The 26960-nt window shown below is 37.0% G+C and overlaps 1 protein-coding gene across 1 annotated transcript in view; it reads left to right on the plus strand.

Annotated features, from left to right (window-relative positions):
* Positions 1 to 26960, plus strand: part of tox3 (TOX high mobility group box family member 3) — a 55085-nt gene that overhangs the window by 7405 nt on the left and 20720 nt on the right. The window contains exon 2 of the mRNA XM_038267248.1: positions 19226 to 19291. Coding sequence (XP_038123176.1) covers positions 19226 to 19291 — 66 coding nt within the window. The remainder of the gene's footprint in view (positions 1 to 19225; positions 19292 to 26960) is intronic.

Consider the following 26960-nt stretch of genomic DNA (forward strand, 5'->3'; position numbering starts at 1 on the left):
GCCCTGCCTTGCCTACATCCGACTATAGGAAACGGATGGTTTATTAATATTGTTATATTTTCAAATTAGAAGAATGGTGCTTTTGATTTATATGCCCTATACCCTTGATATTTAGAAATAAAGTGGCCATGCAGTATAACATTTGAATTGTATTTTACAATTTTGTTAACTGGGCAGATGTTTTTGCATCATATTGATCACAAAGTTGTGAATTGAATGGAATCCTATTGCGACAGACGTAAATATCAAGAAACAAAAGCTGGTAGATTTACATCCCCAATATTTCCCCTGCTCTACATTTTCTAGTTGTTTTCTTAAAAAAAAAAAAAGAAGTTTAAAAGCTGCATCCTCTCCACATGCTTTAAAAAGTCTCACATTTAAATGCTTTTTCTTATCTACGATGCTGTAGCTAAACTTAACCACATAAAACGGTATAGGTCAGTGATAAGAGCCTTAGTTTAAGAATTCTGTGATCTGTGAGACTAACATTCTACTTAAATAAGAAAAAAGCACTTGCCTTATGAGAAATCTGCTAAGCCGTCTTTTCTACGCGTTACACAAATAAAAAAACAATGAGGCTGCTCTGGTTTATTTATCGAGTAAGGCTCAGTAAATAAACTCTACAAGTAATTTTCAAGGAAACAAGCATCTCTTACATCCTATGTGACAGAATAGAAGTGAAACATAGGTTTGTGTTGTTTTTGTTTGTTTTTCTTATATTGTGGGTTTTTTTATGTCTTTGACAGCCCAAACCTTTTTTGTCTTAAAATATATACTCTAAAAAAGAAACTGAAAAATGCCTTTCCTCTGGATTAAGCAGTTTTCTTAAGGAGCAGTCGATCATTTCTGGTCCATAACTGTTGTGTCCCTTTAGTGGTTAGCCTGGCTGTTAAGACCCATTGATTTTATAAAGCTTTCCAGAATGTCAGCCATCTGATGTTTCATAGAACTAATGTCTCATTCTCATAATAGGCTCACAAAAAAAACTCAGTTTTTCTTTGAACTTGTCCTAAGCTCGTGACTCGTTTCAAGCAATGCAGACCACATACTAATGCCATCCTTCTCAGATGAGGGTAATGTTTTCCAGCTATGACAACCTAAATTTATTGTCTCTCTTTTTAGAGTGGGCTTTTTTCCTTTCACTCTTCACTGGCTCTACAACTATTTATTTAGCTTTTTTTACTTGAACGCAGAGGATGTTTTTTTTTTATAGTTAAGATTTGGGATATGAAACTTGCCTACCAAAGTTTCATTTGTCATGATTTAATTTTATACTTCTATGTATTTGTAATCAAAAGTAAATCAGCCCATTCACAGAAATCTTCCTCACTGCTTTAGCCCTCGTACTTGTAAATGTTCCTCTCATAAGAATAGCATGCGTTGCAGGTGTGTAGTATTAAATGTATCATGGTGTGATTAAACCTGTGTATTTCTCCCTGACTCAAGCCCCTCCTGCCTCACACATTCCCATAATGCAGCTTGTTACCAGGTTGCACTAAAAGGGCTGACAATAGCAGCAGGTGTGCAAATATTCCCCAGACCCATTGGACAAAGAGCTTAAATAATGCGGGTAAACAAAACTTTTATTTGAATGCTCAAACAGACGGCATGTTGGAACAACTTGCTTGAGGGTTCAAGGAAGGTTATCTTTAAACAGAGCCTGTTTATGACATTTACTGCTGTATATGCAGCTGGAACATTTCTCCATTCTTCTGTTTTATTTATTAATTACATATTCCAGCTAAAGTTTTAAAATATTAATGCTAGCTCCCAGATCCAAGTCACACTTGGATCATAAAAAAAAAACATTTAAGGTTTGACTTGAGCTCAAAATATATAGATTTCAGATTGAGTTCAGGGACCTGAGGGAAGGACTGATCTTCTTCCTATTATGTAATCATGGATGGAAGCAAGATGGTAAGTTTTACTTATATAAGTAAATGATTCATGATGTGGCATGGAAATTGATAGATGGCAGCTATCAGGTTTGTCTGTTTTGATTTAATGCCAGCATAGAGTAAGCCTTTAGAGCGAGTAACCAGCAGACCACAGCTAGGATAAAGATGTGGGTATTCTCCTGTTAAAGCAATTATCATGCAAAACTTATTGGTAGAGTTCCACAAAATATTTGCAATAACATCAGTATTAGACAATGTTGGCCATTTCTAACATTATCGGAATTGGACTAATAGGTCAAATTGGGTTTTTTTAAATGTAGTTTCTCTTTTTGTTTTAGGAGGCTGGAAAGCATGTTGTTGTGATGTGTTTTTTTTTTTGGTCGTGTCATAATTATGGTAATTATTGACTCAAGAAAACCTGCTTTTTGTCGCATCATTTGAATGACCACACTAAGTCCAAACTGTATTAAACCCTTTGAATAAGATAATCGAGTACTGCACACTGTCTCTCAGGAGGCTGAAAGAGAACTCCTGTTTTTTAAATGTGTTTATTATGTGTCCAAATTTATCATATGGAAACTAAAAGAACCGCTCATTGTTCTTATTAAGGTGATTCTATTTATACTTGGTAGTTTTTAACCTTCTTTTTGACCAAAACAGTTAGTCTATAATTAGTTTTAAATCTCTGAAGATGAAGGGAAAATGGTTTGTTTATATTCAAGGTTAGCATGCACAGTTAAGGTCATATCGACCTAATTTATCAAATAGTTGTGAAATGACTTAAACTTGCCCTGAATTCAACTGAATGTAGACATCTCTAGAGGTAAAACTAACATCAGCTCCGAGCGCTAATAACAATCATCTTATAATGCTTCTCAGAATTGAAAGACTGAATTATTTTCAAACTACATTTAAATGGGATCAGTTACAAAGAAGCACTGGATCTGATTACTGTGTTTTTTTAAAACACACATTCAGTGTTCTGGATTTTATAAGTATTTGTCATTACTGTTTCTAAGAAACTAATGAAGAGGCCACATATTGTCTGGATCAACCTCTCTATCCTGCAATGGAAGAGAAACAGCTGTTGCTAGAAGAATGTGTTTGTAGTTAAGTCTTGCTTTAATGCTGCGGTTTGTCAGAAATGTACTGTTAGTGTAACTCATTTGTCTTCACTTTAATTCACTGTCCCCTTTCTTCCCTGCTTAGTCAGGAATTTATTACCAGTTTTTACAACCTCTTGGTCCATTTCACTGCCTGAAAAGTCTTGTGTTTGTGCAAACTGCGTAAACCTCACCACAAGGCACAACATGCCGAACTTTTTCAATATTGATCTAAGATGGCAATCTTTTCCTAACCTCGTAACCAAAGCCTTTTACAAGTCTCCTAGCTAAGCCGGAAAAATGACGATAAACATATTTGATTTGTCACGACATCTGCCAATAGGGTAGATTTTTAAAAATGTCCTGGATTAAAAAATAAAATCAAGAACTCAAAAAGAAAAAAACATCAGTTGACTCATTGTTCTTTCAACATTCTTTAGTTATAATTTCTATTAGTTACCTCTGGTTAGATCAGCGCGGCTCTCAGCACGTTACTGAAGGAACACTGCTTTGAGATTTTCCATTTGATGAAGATCATAGTATTCATGAGGCTGTCTAGCTTTTATCCAGTTACACAATCAAAAGGAGCATTACACATGGCCTCAGTGAAAGCTTTTGCCAGATAATAAAGGTGCATTCCCTGAAACCTCAGCTTGGAGTATGAGTAGGGTTCATGAAATTCTTGAGCCAACCTCTAATATTTTAGAGATTTGTGGTCGGGTTTGTTCACAGTGTGTCCTTGTTTGGTGTGTGTATGTGTTTCTGCTGGCTTAAGAACTCTAATATGTGGTCATACTGTGGGATGGCAGAAGTAGAAATGAGATCAAGGTCTGTGAAGCCTCAGCCTTGGCTTAGTTCCCTTGCCTGGACAGCCGCTCATGGTTCTTTCAAATCGCATTCTTTCCAGGGAAACTGATCTACCCTCTTAACAATGAAGGCAATGACTAGGGGTGTAATTTTGTAGTACCTGTCCAACCTTGGGATAATGTTCCTTTCTAAAATGAATGCCACCAACATTTCTCTACCCTCGCTGCTCAACAAGGAGAAAGGAACTGAATGATCACTCTGTTTCAAAGACAACTGATTAAAATGTAAGGTTGATATTAACCAAGGTTAACTGTCTGTAATGAAACACTTTGAAAATAATTACACAGTGTATGGTTTTATGATGGCTTTTGCCTGCGGTCAGCTCTGGTCTCCGCAAACTAATCAGAGAGATCCTTTTGCACCCACATGATTGTAGACTGAAATATTTATAGGGAAAATCTTGCCTTTAAATGTTTGTCACTAAAGGGCCTCAAATTCAAAGAATGCATGTCAGATGTTTTTATATCCTAAGATACCATAAAAAGGCCTGTTACAGGTATCAAGTTATACCTAGGTTCTAAAACATAGTGACTTTAAAACAGCTAAATGTTTAAATCTGTCGCCAAGTAAAGTGTTTTTTTCTATTAGCTGGCGGTCAAAATGCCATTAGAGGTTCCTCCAGCTGTTCAGAGCAGTGATACACCTACATAGCCCTTAGCTTTGCACTGCCAGTCAGCTGGCTATAAAAACGCTCCTGTTGTATATTTTTACATGACTTTTTTTTTTAAATTACGGGTTGTAAAAAAACAGACTTTTGTGATGTGAAAACGAACAAATGCTTTTTAAGGACTTCATTTTGCTAGCTGCTGGTTCATCTTTTTTTAAATCATCGTAATTTAATCCTCAAGCTTATTTTTTTTTTTACTTTTTTCATTTTAATGCAGTGTTTTACTGAATTATCTTTTGAGTCAAAGCGATCAAACTATGAGGATTCAATATTGTCCTCATTGCAGGATATCACGTTTAACATTACCGTCAGCTGAAACTCAGCTTTGAAAGAGAGAATATGTTCTTAGGTCAGCAAGTGACTGCTGTATAGTGACTCTAAAGACTTCTATGAATAATTGTGCTTATTTTTGTCGCAAAGCACACGGACAGTTATAATAATTGAAGTATATTGTATAGTTGGGTTGCTTAGACTCTAGGATGCATAGAAAATTGGCTGCAGCGGTGAAGAACCAGTCAAACAAGTCTACAACTTGAGGACCAAGGGAATACGTGGTTAAAATAAAAACAGTAATGTTTCTTTTTTTTTGTCAGTGCAGTATAGTATTAATCCTCAATATCTTGGCTAGATATTCTGTTTGAAAACTCTTAGTAGTAAAATAATTTTTTATAGATGGTTCTGTGAGGATTTAGCTAATCAGTGCTATTTTGGTGTTGTGTTGGTAGGCTTGGCTATAAACAGAGGTGCATGGATAAAATTGAAACAGGTCAATTGATTCAGCCATTGTCTGATTTGCAGAGGAAATCTTTAAAAGCTTAGGTATTAGGGCTGAAATAATTAATCTGACTGATCAATTATTGAAATGAACATAAACTAATTTAGTAATCGATTAATCATTATAATCATAAACCGCTTAGAGCAGTAATAATATCAAAATAGGTAAAAAAAAAAATATTAAGATATTTTTTCATTTTTAAGATTAAAGATTTTGTCTGTCAATATGCTGTAACCAGAACTCCTGAGGTGGAGAACTTTTAGTTTCACCTGGTTTAATTTAGTAAAAAATTTTCTTTAAGAAACATTTTGCTGTCCGATTATTAATTTAATCGAAAATATAAACTACAGATATATCGATTGGCAAAATGATCGTTATTTACAGCCCTAGTGGGTTTATGATCAGCATATTTCCATTTAATCTTAATGAACATGCATGAGCACAAGTTCGTAGAGTCATGGTCAGTTTCCATTGTCCTTATATAGTTATTGACATTATCTAGCAAATAGAAAGCCACATGTATATCACTGCTGAAGTTTGCATACATTTTTAGCAGAGTGCATCCCAAACAGAAACTAATTAACTAATAAAAAATAATTTCCTGCTTCTTTCATTCATCACCACAGCCTCTCATAACAGGCAAGCTTCAAGCAAAAAGAACAAAGTCGTACATAAATCAAAGTAGTTTCCTTTGCCAAGCTAAAAACCCCTGGGAGGCACCTTGGTGCTTAATTAAAATCCAGAGGGATCATGTTTTAAGTGTAGGTGAGCGAGCACTGAATAACAATGACAAACAATGCTCTAGAGCATTAGTTGTGTAGATGGAAGAGAATGGCTTTATCTTTGATTCTTTTTTTCCTGCACAAAACAAATGAAACTGAATGGGAAAGAAGAAAGCTGTTTGAGAGTGATGTGGCAAAATAGATTTTTGTGAGTATTGTCTTTACTAACAAAAAAAAGCTCCAAATATGTCTGTGCAAATTCTCAGCCCCAAAAATACTCTAAAAGCCAGCGCCAACATAATGATCTTATCATTACACATTAAGGATTAGAATGGAAAAGCTCATTATTAGACATTTTTTGATGTCTTACCCTTTCAGCTCACTGTTTATCCACTTGCTTTAGACCTTTCAGCTCCCTTACATAGAAACCAACACTATTATTTACCTCGATGAAGGTGAAAATGTCTTTAAAACACAAAAGCTCTTGTAGAGGGATTTTTTTAAGCTTTAAGGGTAATGCGCATGCATATAATGCATAACATTAATAATTATAATAAAACCATAGAAAAAATATTATAAGAACCCTGGTTTTCTTCAATTTCTGTCCCTAAATATATATTAACTGATTGCTATAAAGAACAAAACAATTAAATGTTGATAGTTTAATGATTATTTTAATCAATATATATATAAGAAATATTGGCTGGACTTTCCACCATGTCCACGCGTTATATAGTGGCCAAGATGGTCAAACTGCTTTTTCACCCATAATTAAGATGGGTGCATTTAACTACGGGTAAAAATGAAAATATGGGGGAAATTTTGGATTTAACCACAATCAACATATGACAGAAAACTTTAAGCAACCAGCTGGCGTATAAAAGATGTTTTTTGCCTGGTTAGGAACAGGATGATGCTTCAACTTTAAAAATCTGAGTTTTTAAAGAATATTTTCCTTTATTATATTTCCTATGAAACTTCTGCAAAACACCAGCGTTTTTTGAAATATGTTATATGAAGCTATCTGCTTCTCTCTCATAGTTCTCTCTTCTTTTTTTAATAACTATAAAGTACTTAGTTTGACACCAGGCTATAAAAAAGTCCTCTTTACATAAAATTCAATTAATTGAGCTGTATTTTATAGATCTTAAGATATAGCATGTTTTATAGCATGTCAACAGTTGAAGTGATGTTTGCGTTTCTAGTTCTGACATTTCTCCCCTGGATCTCTGCCAGAGATAGTTGATTGGATAAAAGATTATTATATTTCTAGGGAAGGTAGTTTGAATATGAATTGTTCTACATTGAACAGTTAAGGCAAGCATCATAATTCTAATCTGTTTTGTCTCTTTGCTGGAGCTAATAAAAAGAGAAGCACATATAAAAGAAGAATGTGTGTAGTTGTCAGGAGGACAAGAAAAACCCTCTCCCAAGTCAAATCTGCTCAATTACCAAGCTCTGGAGAGTTATCCCCAAGCAACCTTTCTTTGGGCTAATCAGTCACAGTGAATCACAGAGGTGAATATTTCAGACTCTGTAGATTTGAATAAAGACATCATGATTATTTCACCATTGTACTGTATCCCCTTGAATCATTTTCCAAAGCCATCAGATAGAACCTACTACATTCCTGGTTTAAGACAGAAGGGGGGATAGTAGGCAAGGGAGTAAAGCAAACACAAGTGCTGTCATTCAGTATGGGGAGCTAATTGGACCGATCTCCTTAGTGGAGATGAATGAAAAGATTAACTCTCCCTATGTGTCCAGTGAATCTCCCCCTCTGGCTCCAGGTAAATTAGCCAATGACAAGTTGATTGTGGGAATTCTATTCCCCACACCCACTTAGAGCAGTATTCAGTGTCTTTTAGTGACTCTGCCTGTTAAAGATACAGTTTCTCATTATATGTTTTCTTTTGCTCTTATAAATAAATGACTTTTTTCAGGTTTTCTTCACAGACTGACCAGAAAATATCATTGTCTAGCATAGGTTCAGATATTTATTAGCCACTGCATGCAAGGCATGGCAGTTACTGATGGTCTCTGAAGATTACAAACACCAGCAGAGAATTGGTATAGTGTATATACATATATACATCCTCTATTTTCTTGTATGTGCAATTTTTCCTGCTACTGGAAATACAATTTCCCGAAGGGAGTAATCCCAAGGGATTAATAAAGTCAAGTCTAAGTCTAGTGGGTCAAACTGTACTAATAAAGGCCAATGTAGAGTGATGGAGGAACATGTGCATAGAAAGGTGGAGCGCAGCAAACCAGGCTTTTCATTGATTTTAGTGGTGAAACTCACAGCATGGTGCTAAAATGGAGGTCAAGGCTCAAATGCAGAAAATGTCAGTGACCCCCTTTTACTTACGCCTTGTGCCAGAGATATGGGATGAAAGTACTACTCGAAAGAGAACTAGAACTAGGGGAAAAAAGGGGGGTAAACATCTAGACAGAAAAGTGATGATTGCACGCTTACAGCATTTTGCAATGTGTCATTTTCACAAGAATTGCATCTTTATTAGAAAGCCGTTGATTGAAATATCTGCTTTTGACTCTAGTCACACTGACGCATTATAAAAGAGAAAATATTTCACACCTGTGAACCTCTTTGCTACCTCCCCTCTTTCCCTTGTGTAGCGACCCATTTTCACACTTACCAGGCCTTCAGATTTTTCCTCTACTTTGATCTCTAACCTGTCGTTTTGATGGCATAAAGGCACAGTTTTCAATTATGACTAAAATATATCTATTGTTTCTTTGTTCTAAATCTCCATCGCTGTCAGCACAATGATATGGAATCAAAGTTGAAGTGTTGTGTTCACTGTTATTCAAATCTAGTGTCCTAATCTGATGAGTTAAAGTAACATTTAGAGTTTAAATACTGTTAAAAACACCAGCGAAGCACTAAGCCGGATGGCTGCTGTCATGAGAGAAACAATGACTGTAACTCAACAGCTGTCAGGTTTGCTAATGATGTCCTAGTGCGCTGTCAATCTAGCAGATGAACAGACAATAGTATGCCAAGGAGAAAATACTTGAAACAGCTAATTGCTTCTAAGAGCTCACTCAAGCATTCTGTAACTACTCTGTGTTCACAGATGTCTTTTCAGCTGCCGTTTCATTACGGACCTTTTAAGATACTGTAGACAGAATACAATATTTTTCAAGTATTTATGATCGTAGGTGGATTACTGCAGCCATAGTTGACAAGAAAAAGAAAAACATCAAAGGAAGTAGCACAAAGAATAACATCTATATTTGTGCATTTTAATTATTTAGCGTAATTTGCCCCTGTCATTCTTTTAATCTTTGCCAACTTGTTGATTGTCAGTTTGGAGACACATTTCTGGAGACGAGCCCAAGAGTTTTTGCAACCGGACCTCTGTCAGTAGCGCCAAGCAACACAGCCACAAATTGGAATATGGTACAGTTCTGGGAAAGTGGCCAAGATTTAAATTAGACAATAACCTCTGCTCTCTCTATATTGCCTCTCTTTTCCAGCTGCAGGGCCAGCTATTTGTTTAATACAGTCAGCCCTGTAGTATATAATAGACTGATATATGAGTCACCGCTCAGCAGTTTGTGCTTTTCAGATTTATAGAGATTGAACAACGGGCCAGTTTATGCTTACTGTGGTGCTCTGTGAGGAGTAAAAAGAAAGAGAAACTTGCACAGCAGCTTGGAGAATATTGTCGTGGAACAAAACAGGAAGGCCTGGAAGTCTATCACAGGATTTAATAAGTTGGGTTACAAGGTAAAAACACTTAAACAGACTTCCAGCTGGTGGCACACGTTGCTAAAAATATGTTTCACAGTTGTCCAAAATCTTTTCTAACATTAGTTTTAAAAATGAAACCCCTTTATGTTTATCAATGCAGTTTTGGGTTATACAAATTAATCACTTAGCAGCTTTTTTTTGATAATGAGTCCTGTTTTTGGCTTTTGTTGCATAATAAAAAGCAAAAAACAAGTACACTAGAAGTCACTATTTGATCTTAGAGCCAAGAGAGTAATGAGGAAAAGAAAATTATCTAATTCCGATATCTGGTTGATTGATGCATCTTTACTGTCAATGATACAATCATACATGATACATCCCTTTTAGAATTCTTGTTTCCTAACAGAGTGGGTGAGATATTGTTTTTATTTACCAAATTCAATATATGATATAACAAGATAAGAAAAAGATAACTGCTTTGAGTTCACCTCTAAAAGCTCTTGACTGTGCACATTCCTAAAACCATTTATAATGAGTGCATTGACCAATAGTGGTACTTAGGAAATAGAAAAATGCATCAGCTATAGAGGAGCAGTGCAATAGAGGACTTCAGCTTTCAGTTTAGCTTTATGTGGATTTAGGTCACAGGCCTCATAGCAACCTCACAAATGAAGAGAAATGGCATTATGGTCACTAAAAATAAAACTGCTGTTTTTTTGCCTTATATTTATGCATATGATTCATATTAATATGCCTTCTTAAATGAAAGAGAACCTCTTACATTTCCAAAGAATAACAGCAAGATGTGCAGGATGCTTTAATATCTACATCTCTAAGACTATTTAGGGCTGTTGAATCCAAGTTGCTGTGAGTAAACAGCCCTTAGACATGGCTTAACAGTCAAAGGAAGACAACACAGGCAAGCTGAGTCTTTAAGATGTTGCTTCCTCAGCAGCTATGTGTCCATGCAACAGCAGCCTTTTGTAAGAAGCTACACCATGTCTCTGAAGCCCTATCCATCGCCTTTGTGGCCATTAGCCAATGGCTTTGTACCCTGCTAGATCAAAGATGGAACCCCATTCAGCTTCTGGTGTCTTTTAGTATTTGATCTTAAGAGAGCAGAGCTATTTCAACCGCTTTACGAAAAAAGCTAGCTGTTGGATACTGACCTCTACAGCATTGAGACTAATTCTACTCGGCTATGATAGAAATATTAAGACATTGTTCGTTTGATTTCCATGGCTTGAGCTTTACCAGGGAGGAAAAAAAAACAGATTCTGGTGAAAATAAGTATTTTTTGGTGCATAAAATTAAAATAGATTGTTCATCATGGCCATATTCAGATATATATCTCTTGAAATTCAAACTTTCAACGTTTATGTCCCTTATTACTGCAAACCTATGGTGCATATTTCAAAAAAAGAGAGAAAAAAATGTGTCACTAATTTTGTCTTGACTCTGGGATCAGACATTTGTAAAATATTTGCAGAGCAAACATTGCTCGGTGTGGCTTTTACACTAACAAATGGTATCAGCTCAGTCAGACATTTATGTTAAAATCATGAACTGTGAAAGTCTGATGAGTTCATAATAGGATAAAACTTAAGCAGCATACAAAAGGACAATAATGTACACAATTTCAACATCAAAGCATAAAAAGAGGGAAACTAATGTAATATTGATTGCCTAAGGGAGTAAGTTGGGAATTGTTTGTAAAGATGATGCATCCAGCAGCGTTTGGCATTTTAATAAAATCCTATAAGATCAGGGTTTAAACATGAAACAATAACTGTTGTTGATGCTGGTAGAGAGATGAACCCGGCAGGGGAACCACCTGGTGTTGGAGCTGACATAGGGCTGGGCGATATAGAAAAAAAGCTTATCGATAAAAAAAAATGCATATTGATCGATATCGATAATTATTGAAAAGATTTGAAACCATATTTTATGTGCAGCTCTGCCTGGACTTTTTATGATATTGCTAAATGATTTAATTTTAATAAAAAACACAAACACAGACTTCGAATTAAATCTTTATTTAACCAACTTTTTTAACCATAACAGAATTGTTTTAAAGAAAAATAACTTAAGAGACCTGAGTTATTAAATACTGACAAAGAATAAACTAAAGTGACCAGAAAAGTGACCAAAATAAATATAACAAATAAATAAATGCCCCCCCACCGCCGCCGCCGCCCCCGTTTCCTGCTTTAACCTGAGTTATTACTTTGAAGTTTCTGGCCCCTCAGCATTTTTATCTCAATTGTTAGAACTACGTGGGAAACTGCCCAGAACTGAAAATATATATATATATTTTCCGAAGATTCCTCGGAGGAGAGCCGCGTCGGGGCCTACACAGCTCGTACTCCTGCGGCTGTGAGCGGCTGAGATGATAAAAAAAAAGTTGGTTTCGTTATCAGACTTGGTTTTCACTGGTTCCCGACACATTTTCCAGATGACTGTGGTTTGTTTTTGGTCCGACTTGCCATAACCGAAATACTGCCAAACTGGCGAACTACAAAAACCCTTCTTTGAAATAATTTCCTCTGCCTCTCCTTGCTGCACAGCTTCATGTGCTCTGTGTTGTGGTTTGAGAGGGCGGCGCTTGGTGACGGCGTGCCTGGGTCCGCGATTGTGATTGGTTGGGAGGAAGCAGTGACTAGCATAAACCTACATGCTAGGCTACAATGAGAAGGAAGGAAAACTGCGTTTCTTTTTTATCGAACTTTTATCGACCCTCTTTTTTTCTATTGCGCCACACGTCTATCGATCGATATATATCGTTAGTGAATTATCGCCCAGCCCTAAGCTGACATCTTATTTGTAAAATATTTGTTGATGATGAAGTCATTTTATCAACTGTCTTCAGAAAAGGAAAAGAGCATCATTGTTGTCACGTTGTTTGTTATAATCAGCTGGTGGTGGGAAAACCTTCTTCTTTTCTTTTTAACACTTTAATTGACCAACATATATACAATTATTATTAAGTCTTTTTTGCCATTAGATTAATTGTAACAAGTAAAATAACAAAGAACTTTATAATTGTACATTCTGTCCATGTCTGTCCCCTTCAGTATCTGTCTCTATTAGGGGTGTGGGAAATAATCGTTTTGGCGATATATCGTGATATTCGGCTGCCCAATATAATATCGATCTTTCACTTCTTAGTATCGATTAAAAAAAAAAAAATGGTTACATAAAACATTGATGGGAAAATGGGCTACCTCTGCACCACCACTCTGGCAGAAAGCGCAGTGGAGCCCTTTAACTGTGCGTGCAGCACCAAATCTGTATTTGAGGCAGTCACAGTGGAAGAAAACTCCAAACAACATGGATAATAATAACTAATCAATATGTTCTGATGAAAATATACAGCACTTGCCGTTTTATCTCATCATTTGATTTTGATAGCTGGGGGAAATATGGCAATATATAGTGATACTGCAATATCGTGATAATATCGTATCGTGACCAAAGTATCACGACATGTATCGAATCGCAACACTCATGCCAATACTCACCTCTAGTCTCTATGGCTAAATGCTTTGAGAAAAAAAAAATGCTGTTTGATTTTAGGCTGTTTAGCCCAAAACAGCTAATTAGCAGATTAACATTGACATGTGTTGTCATTGAGTGTTCATAATATACTAATATTAGGTTCTTGTTCCCTGAGTGTTTAGTAGTAGGAAAAGTGTGACGACTATAATTCTTTTGTTTCTGATTAAAATATTTCAGTATAAAAGCAATTGAGTCAGCAGGTCTTCAGGGCCAGAAATGTTCTAGCAGAAACTACAAGATATTGGGTTTGTACTAAAAGTTTATGTTCCTGTAATTGGCAGCCTTTCTGCCTTGAATCAATTTATTAACCAATGGAGAAGAACTTACCTGCAAGTAAATCTATTTCAGAAGTGACAGAACTCATCAGTGCTTTATAACTCTGGTTTATTAATGGTTGCATTTAATCACTCTTTTACACTACGTCTGTGCTGGATGTATTTTTAGCCCCATGGAACATGCTGAGCACTCAGACTATAGGAAGTCTCTTTAACAGTCCTTCATGCAGCACCATAATGACTGTGGAACCTGGAAAAAACATTTTGCATATTTGCTGAACTGTGAAATGGCTTGTAAGTTTTAGTTTTTTTCTTTTCCTTTTACTTTTTATTGTTCAGCTGCTAACTCTGGTCGGATGTGCAAACTTAGGTTTATGCACTGTGACCAAAATATCATGTTTCTGTTCCACACTGAGCATTTTGTGGCACAGATGAACTACTTTTGGGTTTGTGGAGGGTGGATCCAAAATGTGTCATGTTTGAGGAAAGAAATAGCATCTTATAGGTCTTGCTGAAATTAAGTTTAATGTTTTCAAATCTTTATAGAACCTAATTATGTATGATGGGAATTTGTTGACTTGGACAACTTTATTGTCATTTTCTATACACAGAGTGTATACAGACGTTTGGTCACTGGGAAGAATACAAACTTTGTTGAAGGAAAAATGTCTTCTGACGTTTCCAGGTTAGGTTTATTTAAGAATGTCAAGCTGTGATGACAGTGTTTGAGGCCATGATGGTCGCTTTGGTGTGAGAGAAGGATAATCGGTGCACAGCTTGAACAACCCTGTCATCAGTTTGATTCAGATCCTATATAGGCCTCTCTGCACTGACATGGTTGCACTAACTCAGAGAGGCAAGGGAAAAAAACGAGATGCTTACAGTGAATTTCCCCTCAGTGGCACCTTACAGTGTTGACAACCAGTAGTCTTAATGGTGGAAGACAGTACCGGGCTGGGGGGAGTAATGATTTTAAACTGAATTACCAATCGATCATCCTGCAGATCAGAATGCCGCTTGTGAGCCAAGTGCAGAAGAGCTACATTGCAGAGTTGCTACACAACCTGACTGCTGCACAAATCAAGGGACTATATCTAAATCTCTGTTTGACGCTGTGTGCAAAGTCCTGCTGAGTGTTAAAGACCTCACAATTGTGGAGGTGGGTGCTGAGTCTTTGTGCTACATTGGGGTGTAAATTTTAAGCAGAGATTAATCAGAATGTAACTTTTTCAGTGGCTAGAAAGAGGTTTTGTGACAAACTCCTACCAACTGAAAACTAGCAGCAGGAAAACCTTTGACGGCAATTGCATAAGATAATACAAAGCAAACAGCAGTAGGTTTCTCTATTTATAAGGCCAGGCTTTACCTCCAGTGTGTTCACAGTCTTTTACTGAGGCCACTGGAGAACATATTAGCACAAGTGTCATGTTCCAGAGAACACATGCTAGGCTGTGATTACTGGGCTCAAGCTGAACTGTAAAATCACTTGTCAGCAGTTGATTTGTTTCTGGAAAAGGCTTGGCCTCTTGATTGAATTAGTTTGGTGGTTTTCAGTGGGGAGCGAAAATGTGTCCAACTGTGTTACACACTGACAGACGGCACTGATATTGTGACGTTAAGGCTTTATTTTTCAATGGGCATTGAAATAAAACAGTTGCATGTTTTTCTTTTTTTCTATTCTACTTCTGTTATTTAAATCAATTTAATTTGTATTCATCCTGCCATGTTTAAAACATGAATTTCAGACTTATAAATCAGAATTTGTAAAAACTGAATTATTGTGCAAGCTGTACGGGGCTCTTTGAGCATGAATTGTTCTGCTCTTTTTTGTCCAGTTCATGTTTACTGATAGGATCTGTGTGGTTACTCCATCATATTGAGGGTGAGATGGGGTCGTGTTGGTGCAATATTGCATTCGCCCTGAGGTTGAAATAATTTTGTTTGCTGTAATAGCTGTAAAACACCTTATTTCCCACTGGACGTGCTTTCATACAAATATTTCTGTGCAAGGATTGAAAAAATACCAAGCATTAAAGCCACTCCCAACTGTATTCTGAAACCAAAAACCAATACATGTGTAACTTTTGACTGATCCTGCTCTGTCTGATAATGAAAAGCGTATGTTTTTTAAATTAGATTCAGCGATTGTGCATTACATGTTTTGAGTTTAAAGAAAAGCTTTTCTTTGGATTTCCTAGAAATGCATATTCTTGCCATTCACTGCACACCTGCTTGGGGTTTTTCCCTGTGTGTGAGGGTGATCATGCAGATTCTGGAGTCTTTTCACATCAGGATCAGCAGCCATGTAAGCTTTTAATTCTCTCTGCTTAAACAGTTATTGAAGAAATATGCTGCTGGTGCAGAAAGAGAAATAAAAACAGTGTGCACGGCATTTGCTCTGCCATTTAGCCATGTCTGACTCTAAGCGCGGGCTCATTTTACGGAGAGCCTTTAGCTGTGAATTCACTTTGTTCATAAAAGCCTCAAAGCACCATATTTCTATGGCTTCACTTTGGTTTTCCTCTGCCAGAACAAGCAAATCAAAGTAAGAATCTGACATTTTGTTTTGTTTTTGGAACATTTTTCTCTCAGCGCAAATCCTAGGATTTGCTCAAAATGTCCATTTATAAAGCTCCTTCCATGTTGGCGTACATGCCGTTGTTTTGCCCCTGACATGGCAGCCTCTGCTCTCATCTAACTCGTCACATCATTTTAATTACAGAGCCTTCATTGTCTACGCTGACCCATTTTACCGTCAGCTGCACGGACCCTCCAATCACACTTAATTTCTTCTGGCATTTGACTCAATCGGCAGTGCTGCAAACATGAGCTCTGAGTGCCCCTTTCTTCAGCACAGCCCTTCACCAGAAAGAAACTGGGAATAACAAAAACAATCTCCAATGTGGAATGAGCTTTTATGATTGATAACAGTAGCTGGGGAAACTTCTTAGGATATTAGTCACACTGTATCCAAGGAGGTTAGAAGCTTTTCTTAAACCACCTTTGAAACGCAGTAAAATACAACTCAGAAGAGACAACTCAGGGAGATTCACATCACTAATTGGAACTTGGACTTAACTTGATTGTGTTTTCTATAACGAAGCTAATGAGATTGGGATCAATGTCCTTGCCTGCAATGTTTGAATTAGCCATATCTCTAAGTATGATCTTTTTGTCTTAATGAGTCATCACTTTCTGATTTAGACACAAGCACATTTGTTAGGTTGTCTTAGGCAGAGCCTGGAGATATGTTGCATTGGTAGTAATTTAGATTATTCTGAGTGACAGTTATTGTAGGCATCAAATATGTGTGGAAAGCTCATTTTGAGAAGACATTTGACAGTACGTGATAAGGAATTGTCCTATGGATAATTTGACTGTATGATCTGGTTGAACTGTAAAGTGCCTTGAGATGACATGTGTTGTGAATTTGGCGCTATATAAATAAACTGAATTGAATTGAATAATGCCCAATGTTTACCCTCCAATCTCTATCAAAAATGCCTCAATATATTCATTCCTTATAAAGCTGAAGTCTCTCAGTTGCAAATGCTAAAACAAATCCTCACACAAAGATGTTCTCAGCTCTAAGCTCTGCTGTTGTTATGCTATTTTCCTCCTCCAATTATTAGGTGTGCATTTACATCCAAAGAGCTTTGCAGTAATGCAGCTGCATTTTTTCTAGGTGGCTTAAGATATAAACTTTTTTTTCCCTTGTTGCTGAAGTGATTTAACATAGGTTTTACCAATCAATTTTTCATGGATAAACTAACAGGTTTTATCTTTATTGATCTTTAGCTCTTAGGACAGTGATTGACATGAATGTTTGACACCTGGTTATTGTTTTTTAATACTGGAATGTGGCTCTAAAAGAGTTTGCTTTAAGATTTTGAAAAATTTTCTTTCTTTTGCCTAATTCTGGCATTGGGTAATAATTGGCTTTACAACAACACATCAGGATGACATGCAGGAAGACTTCAGCTGATTTCTGCTTTATTGTGATGTTTGTTTATCTGAAAAGCACTTAAAACAAAAAATGAGCTGTTCACATTTTTTTTGTTTTGAAACCTTACTCACAGCACCAGAAGGAGCAGGGCTTGCCCTGCGTGTAGCGTTATCTTGTTCCAAATCAGAACAGTTTTCTAAGTGCTCGAAGAGCCAGGGATATCTCTAAGACTTTAATTTATTATCTAAAAGAAGACAAGGGACAGAGGAGCAATTCTGAGATAAGGCCATAGTAAGGTTAATTACCAGCCAAGTGGCTGACGTAACCACATCATGTCTCCAGGTTACACGCAGCAGGAGAATGAAGGAGTTATAACAGTTGACAGATGTTTCTCATTGAAGCTGTGCAATGCTGCACTTCTTTGTCTAAAATTATTGATATAAACAATGTAAACCCCAGTTCTTAGGTCAGATGTAGTTCAGTGGGGCAGCTTCAGGCTAACATGGCACTGGAGGCCCAGCGGGCTGGTACCACCTGCTTCAGTAACTGCAAACAGAGCTCATGGCACCTCTACTCGTTTTGTAGCACAGTTAACACTGCTGCTGACTTCCCACTCTCTCCCTGGGGCATAGACTAATTAATGGATACCACTTGATTAGCCGCACTTCTTTCTGTAATTACATTCTTATACTAACCACTCATAAGAAAAGAAGAGGAAACCATCATCGCCAGGAAAAAAATCATCTAATTTAGCTCCAAGTTTGTTACAAAAAAAAAGGTTTTAGAGTGTCAGGTATACAGTAGCAACTAGTGCCTAACGTGAGCATAAAGAACATTACTGCATAACCATTAAACCTGGGTTTTCAGTAGGATCTCATGAAGATGTAACCTCACCATAATTCTGTCTTTCCTGAGCTGGGAAAGTTGTTTGCTTTTCTCACTCTTACAGAGGTGCATTGTGCTCCTGGGCCCAGCTGCTGGCCCATAATTCTTCATTCTATTTCCCATTGTTCCTATCTGTCAGCGCAGTTGTGTCTCAGAAGAAACAAAGTGGCTGCCATTTTGCCAGCAGGCCATGTGTGGGTTGGGAGGGGCGGGGACATGTTGTGGAAACGTGTTATTTCTTTCTAAACTACAGGGTTTTAATAGCTTATCAGCTGCCTTAAATACTACCACTTCTTTACACTACCAAACACACAAACTCTCCATTGTTTCTTACACTTCCATTTGATGCATGTGGGCAGTGATGTTTTAAAGGGATCTCTGTGTCAGCGATTCTGCATGAATTTGAGTTTAATACAATGATAAACCTAGCTATCTCTGACCAACAGTGTACCCCTCCCCTCAACCTCTTTATTTCCCTCCTCCCATACGTTATGTGAAGTTAATAACCTGTCACTGCATCCTGATACTTGGCTTTGTCATGCAAACATATCCTTAATTGCCATCCCATAAGAGCTGAAAACCCACAGCAGATTCTCATTACAGTGGCTTAAATTGACCAGAGCCTCTCAATAACAGCGATGTGGCAGAATGCAGCTTTGCAGGTGGAGAAAAGGCTTAACTCCGTATGCAAACATTTGAAATGTGACAAAGTGATGGATGTCCTTTGAGACAAATGTGTTTGTTCACTGAAAATTCCCTGGATGTCCTTGACTCGTGTATATCTGTTCTTTTGCATCTTTTTTCACAGTTCCAGAATAACAACAATTACATGAACATGGCTGAAGCAAATGGCACCCTTCTTGCTGCAGGGGATGTGAGTACTCTTTTCTTTTTCTTTAGTTTAGTTAAACTTGCACCTCTATTTTCTACTTCAGGCAATTACAAAAAATGATATTACTGATAATGGTTCCCTTCATTTCACAAATGGATGAAATAATGCAAACTTTTATCTTGTTTAATTAACAAACCAATCTCATATTTCAAGTCCAGTTTTTCATGATTGGTTTTAGATAGCATGTAATAAAACAAACAACATGATTACTACTTTAGAGATACGTTTAGGATTAATCTGTTTTCACCATCTATGATTTATGGCAAATCTCTCTTTTCTGCAACATCAGTTGTACATCTACAAATACAGTAAAATCATGCTGTATAATGTTTTATGAGAAGGTATTCATTGTTGAAACCCAATTAAAAGGAATTACTGTTAATATGATTTACTCCTTTTTCCTCTAAAACTATCTGTAATATAACTTGACATTTTTATTTGCACACCTGAACGTGTAATTCAAGTTAGTCATACTTCGAGACATATTTTATTATCTTTCAAGTTTATTATTAAATAGAAAAAAATCTGAGATGTTAATGCTATTAAATTAGACATCTTTCATTGTAACCTCATTAGATCATCTGTATTCTGTCATTAACTGTTTGTATTAGAAGCACAAGTGGTGTCACTATTTGTGTGTGTGTGTGTTACAAAGGAGTAGGGCTGAACAATTAACCTAACTTGCAATATAATCACAATTTAAAAAAACATTCTATTTCCAAATTATAGAGGCACCAGAATTTGGTCATATTGCATTTAACTAGAGTAAGACACTGATTTTCTCACTCCAGCCCTTTAGGTGGCTGTAAAATACTTAAATTAGTTTTTTGCAACATAGGAGGGAAGAGAGAGTTGCAGTTAGATCCATGCATGTGAGCTAAAAATAATAACTTTTCCACAACACAGAAAAATCCTGCGACAATGGACGCTTGACACAAAAGCATTTAAGGCCATGTGACCATGGAGCAATTTATTTGTATATATAGAGATATATAGATAGAGCTGAGCATATTGTATTCCTGGTTTCTGCAATCCAAACTCTTTAAAATTATCACCCTGAATGAAAAGCCACAAGGCCTCTAATGGACGTGCACCTTTTTTTTTTTCCAAAACCTTCTTCCAGCTTTTGTGCTTCCCCTAATTTATTTTTTTAACACCCAATTAATGTTAAGAAAACTTCTTTGCTGTATAATATATTCCAGATCCAGTGGTGTTGCTAGTGTGACCTCATAGCCCTAATCTATGGTGTGCTTATGGATCAGGAAAAAAAATACTTTTTTAGTTTCTGACAGGCTAATCCAATATTCTGGGTCTGTTTATCCTAAATACTTTAAAGGAAGTCATCTACTAGTTTCTCAGTAGAGATTGAGGTTATATGTATGTTTAAAGGAGAATTCCGGTTTTTTACACTTTAAGCCCATTTTCTGTAGTGTCCAGGATGAAATCGAATGATCGACACCAAAAGTTTGACAATTGCTCCTGTCTCTGCTTTTTGGCTCATTTAGAATCCCCCCCTGGCTGCTTTAGAATGGCTTCCATTGTGCATGTCCGATAATGTCCTTAAAACAACCTTAAACGTTCTTTTTTTTTTAAATATGCTACTCACCGTGTCGTCAGCGCTGTTCAATGACGTTCCAAAAAAAGTTTCGTGAAGAAAAAACGTTCCTGTAGTGTTTTATTTAGCATTTTGTAAATCCCATTGAGTTCTGTTGGAATAGTCAATATTCCGCTGCCACCGGAAACGGAAATGGGGCCTGTTTACACAGTTGTAGTCTTTTCGCTTCACTCTGTGTACTCCGACGTCGAGAATCAAGAATCCACCTTTCGTATTCCATTTTCAGAGTTTTTTGAAGTGTTTAACAGATACGTTAGCACCTCGACGTCGGAGTACACAGAGTGAAGCGAAAAGACTACAACTGTGTAAACAGGCCCCATTTCCGTTTCCGGTGGCAGGGGAATATTGACTATTCCAACAGAACTCAATGGGATTTACAAAATGCTAAATAAAACACTACAGGAACGTTTTTTCTTCACGAAACTTTTTTTGGAACGTCATTGAACAGCGCTGACGACCCAGTGAGTAGCATATTTTAAAAAAAGAACGTTTAAGGTTGTTTTAAGGACATTATCGGACATGCACTATGGCAGCCATTATGAAGCAGCCAGGGGTGGATTCTAAATGAGCCAAAAAGCAGAGACAGGAGCAATTGTCAAACTTTTGGTGTCGATCATTCGATTTCATCCTGGACACTACAGAAAATGGGCTTAAAGTGTAAAAAACCGGAGTTCTCCTTTAAGTGAGCAAGAATTTTCAATGATATTCACAATAACAAAGCAGTAGAAGACTGCATGTTCCCCCTGTCTGTGCGATACAGATTTAACTTTCCGAAAGAAAAAAAAATCTAATGAATCGAGCAATTAAACAATACTAGAAAGGAGACAGGCTAAGATTTTCTTACTGTTCCAGTAAAAACATAAGAAGTGAGATTGGATTTTACCCTTTGCAACCGTATGTGTTGAGTCAAAACATCCCTTTGAAATAGAAAATTAAGCTGCATTTGAGTGTGGCTAGAAAATCTGAAAAACCTCTGAAAAACTCATTTCAGTCTAAACGTTGGATTCCTTTTTAAACAACTATTTTATTTTCTCTGCTTTCATGTTAGTTTATTTATAAAGCTGGAATTTAACTGTTGAAATTTTAATAACATCATTGAGGGTGTTTTCAGTAGGACAAAATTGACTAAACTGTAAAATATGGAAGAAAATTGGAAAAAAAACCTAAATAAAAGGAGGAGTATGAAAAAAGAAAAAGTGAAACAGAGTTCTAAACTCTGTAAATATGATTTTAAAAGCGCATAAGTGATTATTATTCTTTCCATAAATTAATAAAATAAAAGCACAGAAATGTGAATGTAGAGAGGACACATTTGTTTTTGTTGGTTACTGCGTAATGTTAAGTAGTTATACATTTGCAACCAGGCTCATCCCACGGTGTCATGTAGAGAAAAGAATTTTCTCTGATCTGACTACCTTGCTTGCAATCTGTACCTCCAGCTTTCTGAGATAAAAGCGGTATCTTCGAAACACGAGTTTCCCTTTCCATTTGTTAGGCTATAATAAAGGAGCAAAGTACATTCAACAGTCATATCACCATTTGAGTTGATCCACCTGTGAGCACTTATGAAAAATTAAATGTCAGCAACTGCATTTTGCTGTGTTTTTGCAGAACTAACAGTGTTGTTTTTCTGCATTGAATGATTAAGGGGAGTAGTGATTACAGTGTTAGCCTATAGATGCCTCTATGAACCATAGTCTTCCTCACAGTGAGCTAAATTTACCCGTTTTATTCTCCCTCCGCCCACTCCAATGCCCTGTCATTAGAGACAAGAGTACCAAAAATACCCGTTGTCCTCTGTGGTTCAAATGGTTCAGCCACATTCAGAGATTGAGCTGGCTTCTAAACCCGCAGCAAAGCACTATTACACTACTCCAAAATACAGAGATAGATGGCATTGTTAACCTCATTGTTTTCATTCATGTCAGCTGGACAGCAGGGTTACATTATTGACACACCAGATCAGGCAGCTACTCACAAGTGCGTGCAGCGCGTGACCTTGTGTTCATAAAGTGGCCGCCTCACAAAGCCACAGAGCATTATAGAAGAAGTCTAATTTTCCCTCACATTTACGCTGACTGGGCACATCCTCTGCATCTACGGGCCACATAGGCTTAGTGCAGCAGGGAACACATTGACACAGTCTGCTTGGAGAGCGTTCAGCCCCCAGCTGTGAGGGCCCACTGTGGCAATGAGATGAGGGGGTGCTGGGGGGTGATCCTTGATACAAATGCTCCAACTCATTTGCATTTAATCAAAAGGAACAACTGTTTCCAGTGTTAGGGCACAGATGGTATTGTGCTTTTAAAGGAAAGAATGAGAGAGATGGTCATAAACATTTATTTTTTTCCAAACTTTAAAGTTTTCAGACCGTGTTTTTTTTTTTTTTTTTTTTTTGCAGCCTTAGCTAAAGCATAATCTCATTTATCTAATGAGGATTTGTTTTTGTCTAATGTGAACATGATATGTGTACTGGGAAGGAATTGACCTTTCAAGCTACTGTATGATGAAAAAAAAAATCCTTTTTTAAAATTAAACTACATATGATATTTGTTGAGCTTCTTTTAAAAAGCTATAACCAGGTCTGGCAAAATACTAACACTGAACACTCAGTTTAGGCAAATGAACTCAGATTTAATCATCAGTACTCGCACATCATCGGTGACCATATCTGTGTTTGTTCTCAAACCCACACAGGAGTTTATAAGAAGGAATAGATGGCCAGCCTCATCCTACATTCTCATGCATTGCTACATAATAAGGTCTTACTTTTCCTGAATTAAACAAGATAGCATTGCACATCAACCTGAGAAAAGATTGTTGTTAGAGCTTTGGGTATCCTTTCCATTAGTCGGTACAAGGAAGCTAGGTATAGTTTGTGTGTCCAGTTTTGTAGTTTTGGCCATTTTAACAGTTTAAATAAAAAGATAATGATTATTTTTAGTTAATAATATATTAATATTTTACATAGAATGTAACATTTTACCAGGGAATTGGCTGGTTATTTTGTTATTGTTTTGAAATGAATAGACCAGAGTTTTTTTTCTCCCCTTGGTCCGGACCTTCTGTGAAGGTGTGAATAAAGACTAGTAGACAGTCCAGACAAAACAACCAGACCAAGACGAAAATGGCGAAATGGACTCTACTGCAGTTCGCTTCAGGTATAAATGCAAACCTGCCTTGATCTGACCCAAATGCAGAAGGCAGGCATCTCTTTGGACTTAGCAAGCCACCGTAGTTTTAAAAGTGCCATTGAAACTGTACCTGTTCTACTGTCTGTTGTTCAGCAGTGGTGCTTTGAGCCTACAGTGGATTTCCCTCGACTTGAAGGACACATTTGTAGCTGCAATGACAGCATAAATATGCAAAACATATGTGCTGCATGATGGACTTCCGAATGAACGTCCTCCACTTTGGTGTCACTCTCCTGCTGTAGTCATTTCTGACCAATGGGAACAACTTTGGCTCAATTGTGGCTGCACTGGAAATTATAAACCACCTGCAAAACATTTTTTTTTTTTTTTTTTATCCAGACCAAACAATAGTCTGCCTTTGGTCTGGACCTAACGAGGGGACCAAAGGACTTTTCTGGTGTGAATGCATTCTTAGTATCTTTGGTCAGTATGGAAATATGGAAATGGATAATATACAACATAGTCTTCATGTTCATGTGTCTGATATTTACCAGAAAGCAAATTTGCTTCATAATTACCGTGATAGAAAACAATGTCATGAGTTAGAATCTTTATTCAAAGTATTTTTCAATTCCAAGAAACATAAATACATAATTTCATGTATGGAGAAATATGATTACTTTGAAGTGCAACTGGTAGTATAATTACTTATTGGACTTTCCCAAAATCTGTAACAGTCAACCTCCGTGTTACAGTAGCATTACATTTCTTCAGATATAATTTTATTTTGAGCAATAACAGTTCTATGTTACCAAGCAGAACATTTATTATGCTACTGAGAAAAAGTTATTGATTGGAAAAAAGATAAATAATAATAAAAAAAAAAACTACTGGTAAGTTATTACATCTTTGCCTTTTATCAGATTTAAAGTTGTTTTTATGTCATTGGTTGCAGGAGACCCTGAACATAAGTCTGTTTAAATCAAAGAATATTCATGTGTTATAATCCTCAAAGTAAAGTCTTCAGTCCAATACAATATATGTTATAGGACACAAAAACTGATGTTCACATATACTTGCTATGTCATACTATGATTTAGTTATGTTGCAAAGGTGAATTGGGCAAAATGTTTGCCTTCGATATAAAAGCAGGTAGAATTAAACTCCAAAAGACTGTTATTGTAGTGAGAGTTAGCTCTGATACAGTAGCACTGACAGAGTGGAGCTGAATGCAAATACCGCATGCTAAGTTACATAAAAACCTCTTTATTCTCAGCGGCTGTTTTCACAAAGTGTATGGTAAATCTCATGTTGTATATAGTGCTCTGACATGAAGCTTCTACTTGAGTACTGCAGCTCTGTATTTGCTGTGTTTGGATGGCCTGTGTATCATTTACCTTACGCACTTAGAGAATGAGATAAGATGACCTTGGTGTGCCTGGTAAAACTCACATCCTAGCAGGGAAAGGTTGACTGCCTCCCTCAGGGAAAAGGGATACTGTACACTGAGATTGTGTTCCACTCAGATGTATCACTTTACTCTTCCAATCAAATTAGAGTCGTGTAATGAGCTATAAATATGTAGAAATGGACTACAAATGATCCAAATTTGAAATAATGCTGATTAGGGGTGCCATGCTTGATGTTGTCATTTGAGTAGCTGCACTTTGCCTGTCTAGATATTCGAAACTAGATCTTCAATCCAGCCTGTATTGATTCTGAGGCCTATTATATATAGTAATTGCATGCTGCTGCCTTTAACAAGTCTTGGTTATTGCATCTGTGAATTGGATTACTGCATTTATTGAGGGACTGGGACTATTGCCTGAAAACCCCTTTCTTTCTCTTTGTCCTGGTATTGAAAAAGGATGCCATCACAAAGATAAAACACTGGCATATCATTAAGTGTTTCCCCCATCTGTTTTGTTTGTTTCAAGCATAGTTGAATACTTTATCTAGCATGCAACAAGTAATATTAATAGATTGTTTATATAAGGATTATGTATGCATCCTTCACATTTAGTTATGTTCTAATATTTTAGTTAATTGCTACTGTAATATAGTTAACTGAAATTACTACTGTGCAGCTTCATGGAGTAAAATATCATCAGATAATTAAAAAAAAAACAACATAGACCTAAATCTACTTTTTAAAGCAGCCCTGTTAAGAGATCAGTCTTGTATATCTTTAAGGCTGAATATGTTTTGGCAGCCTTGAGAGAGGGACATTTACCACCTGAAATAGGCAAGAGGGTATTTCCCACACAACTGTTCAGAATCGTCCCACAGGGGTAAATCAGGCCTCTCTGTTACATGCCCTGCTCTGCCCTCATACAACTGAACTCTGTGGCTGGCGGTAGCAAGACATACATGCACATACACACTAGCACACTCTCTGTTGTTTTCCCTCTTGCCCACCCCTTAACATGCACATGCTTGCACATCCAAAAGCCAGCATCTGACTTGGCACTTAGCTCGGTTGAGCCTTTCAGAACAATTTAAATGGATAATCAGGTTGTTGATGCAAAGAAAGTGGATTGTGCATCTCTTAATCTCTGCACAGAGCACCCTAAGCTTCTCTTGGTGCAGAATTAGACTGGCTTTATGCAAACTGACACCAGACAGTGTGTGACAATGTAACACTCTGTGGGTTCCAGTAAAATCTCGCACCTCTACCCTGGGGAGAAGGCCTTTTTCAACACAGACGGCTGACATCTTCCATAACCCCCTATACAAGACTCTAACTCCACATCTCTATTATCTGTGCCCCTGGTGTAGATGTTAATTAGCATCATCATTAACAATGAGAGGAGATGCACACAAGCACCGTCTTTGATACTGATCTTGCTCAGTCCCCCCTCCCCAGCTAAAAAATATTGCATCTCTGTCTTTTCCTTTGTCT

The sequence above is a fragment of the Cyprinodon tularosa genome, unplaced genomic scaffold (assembly GCF_016077235.1).
Source record: "Cyprinodon tularosa strain WSP-4 unplaced genomic scaffold, ASM1607723v1 ctg667, whole genome shotgun sequence".
NCBI lineage: Eukaryota > Metazoa > Chordata > Actinopteri > Cyprinodontiformes > Cyprinodontidae > Cyprinodon > Cyprinodon tularosa.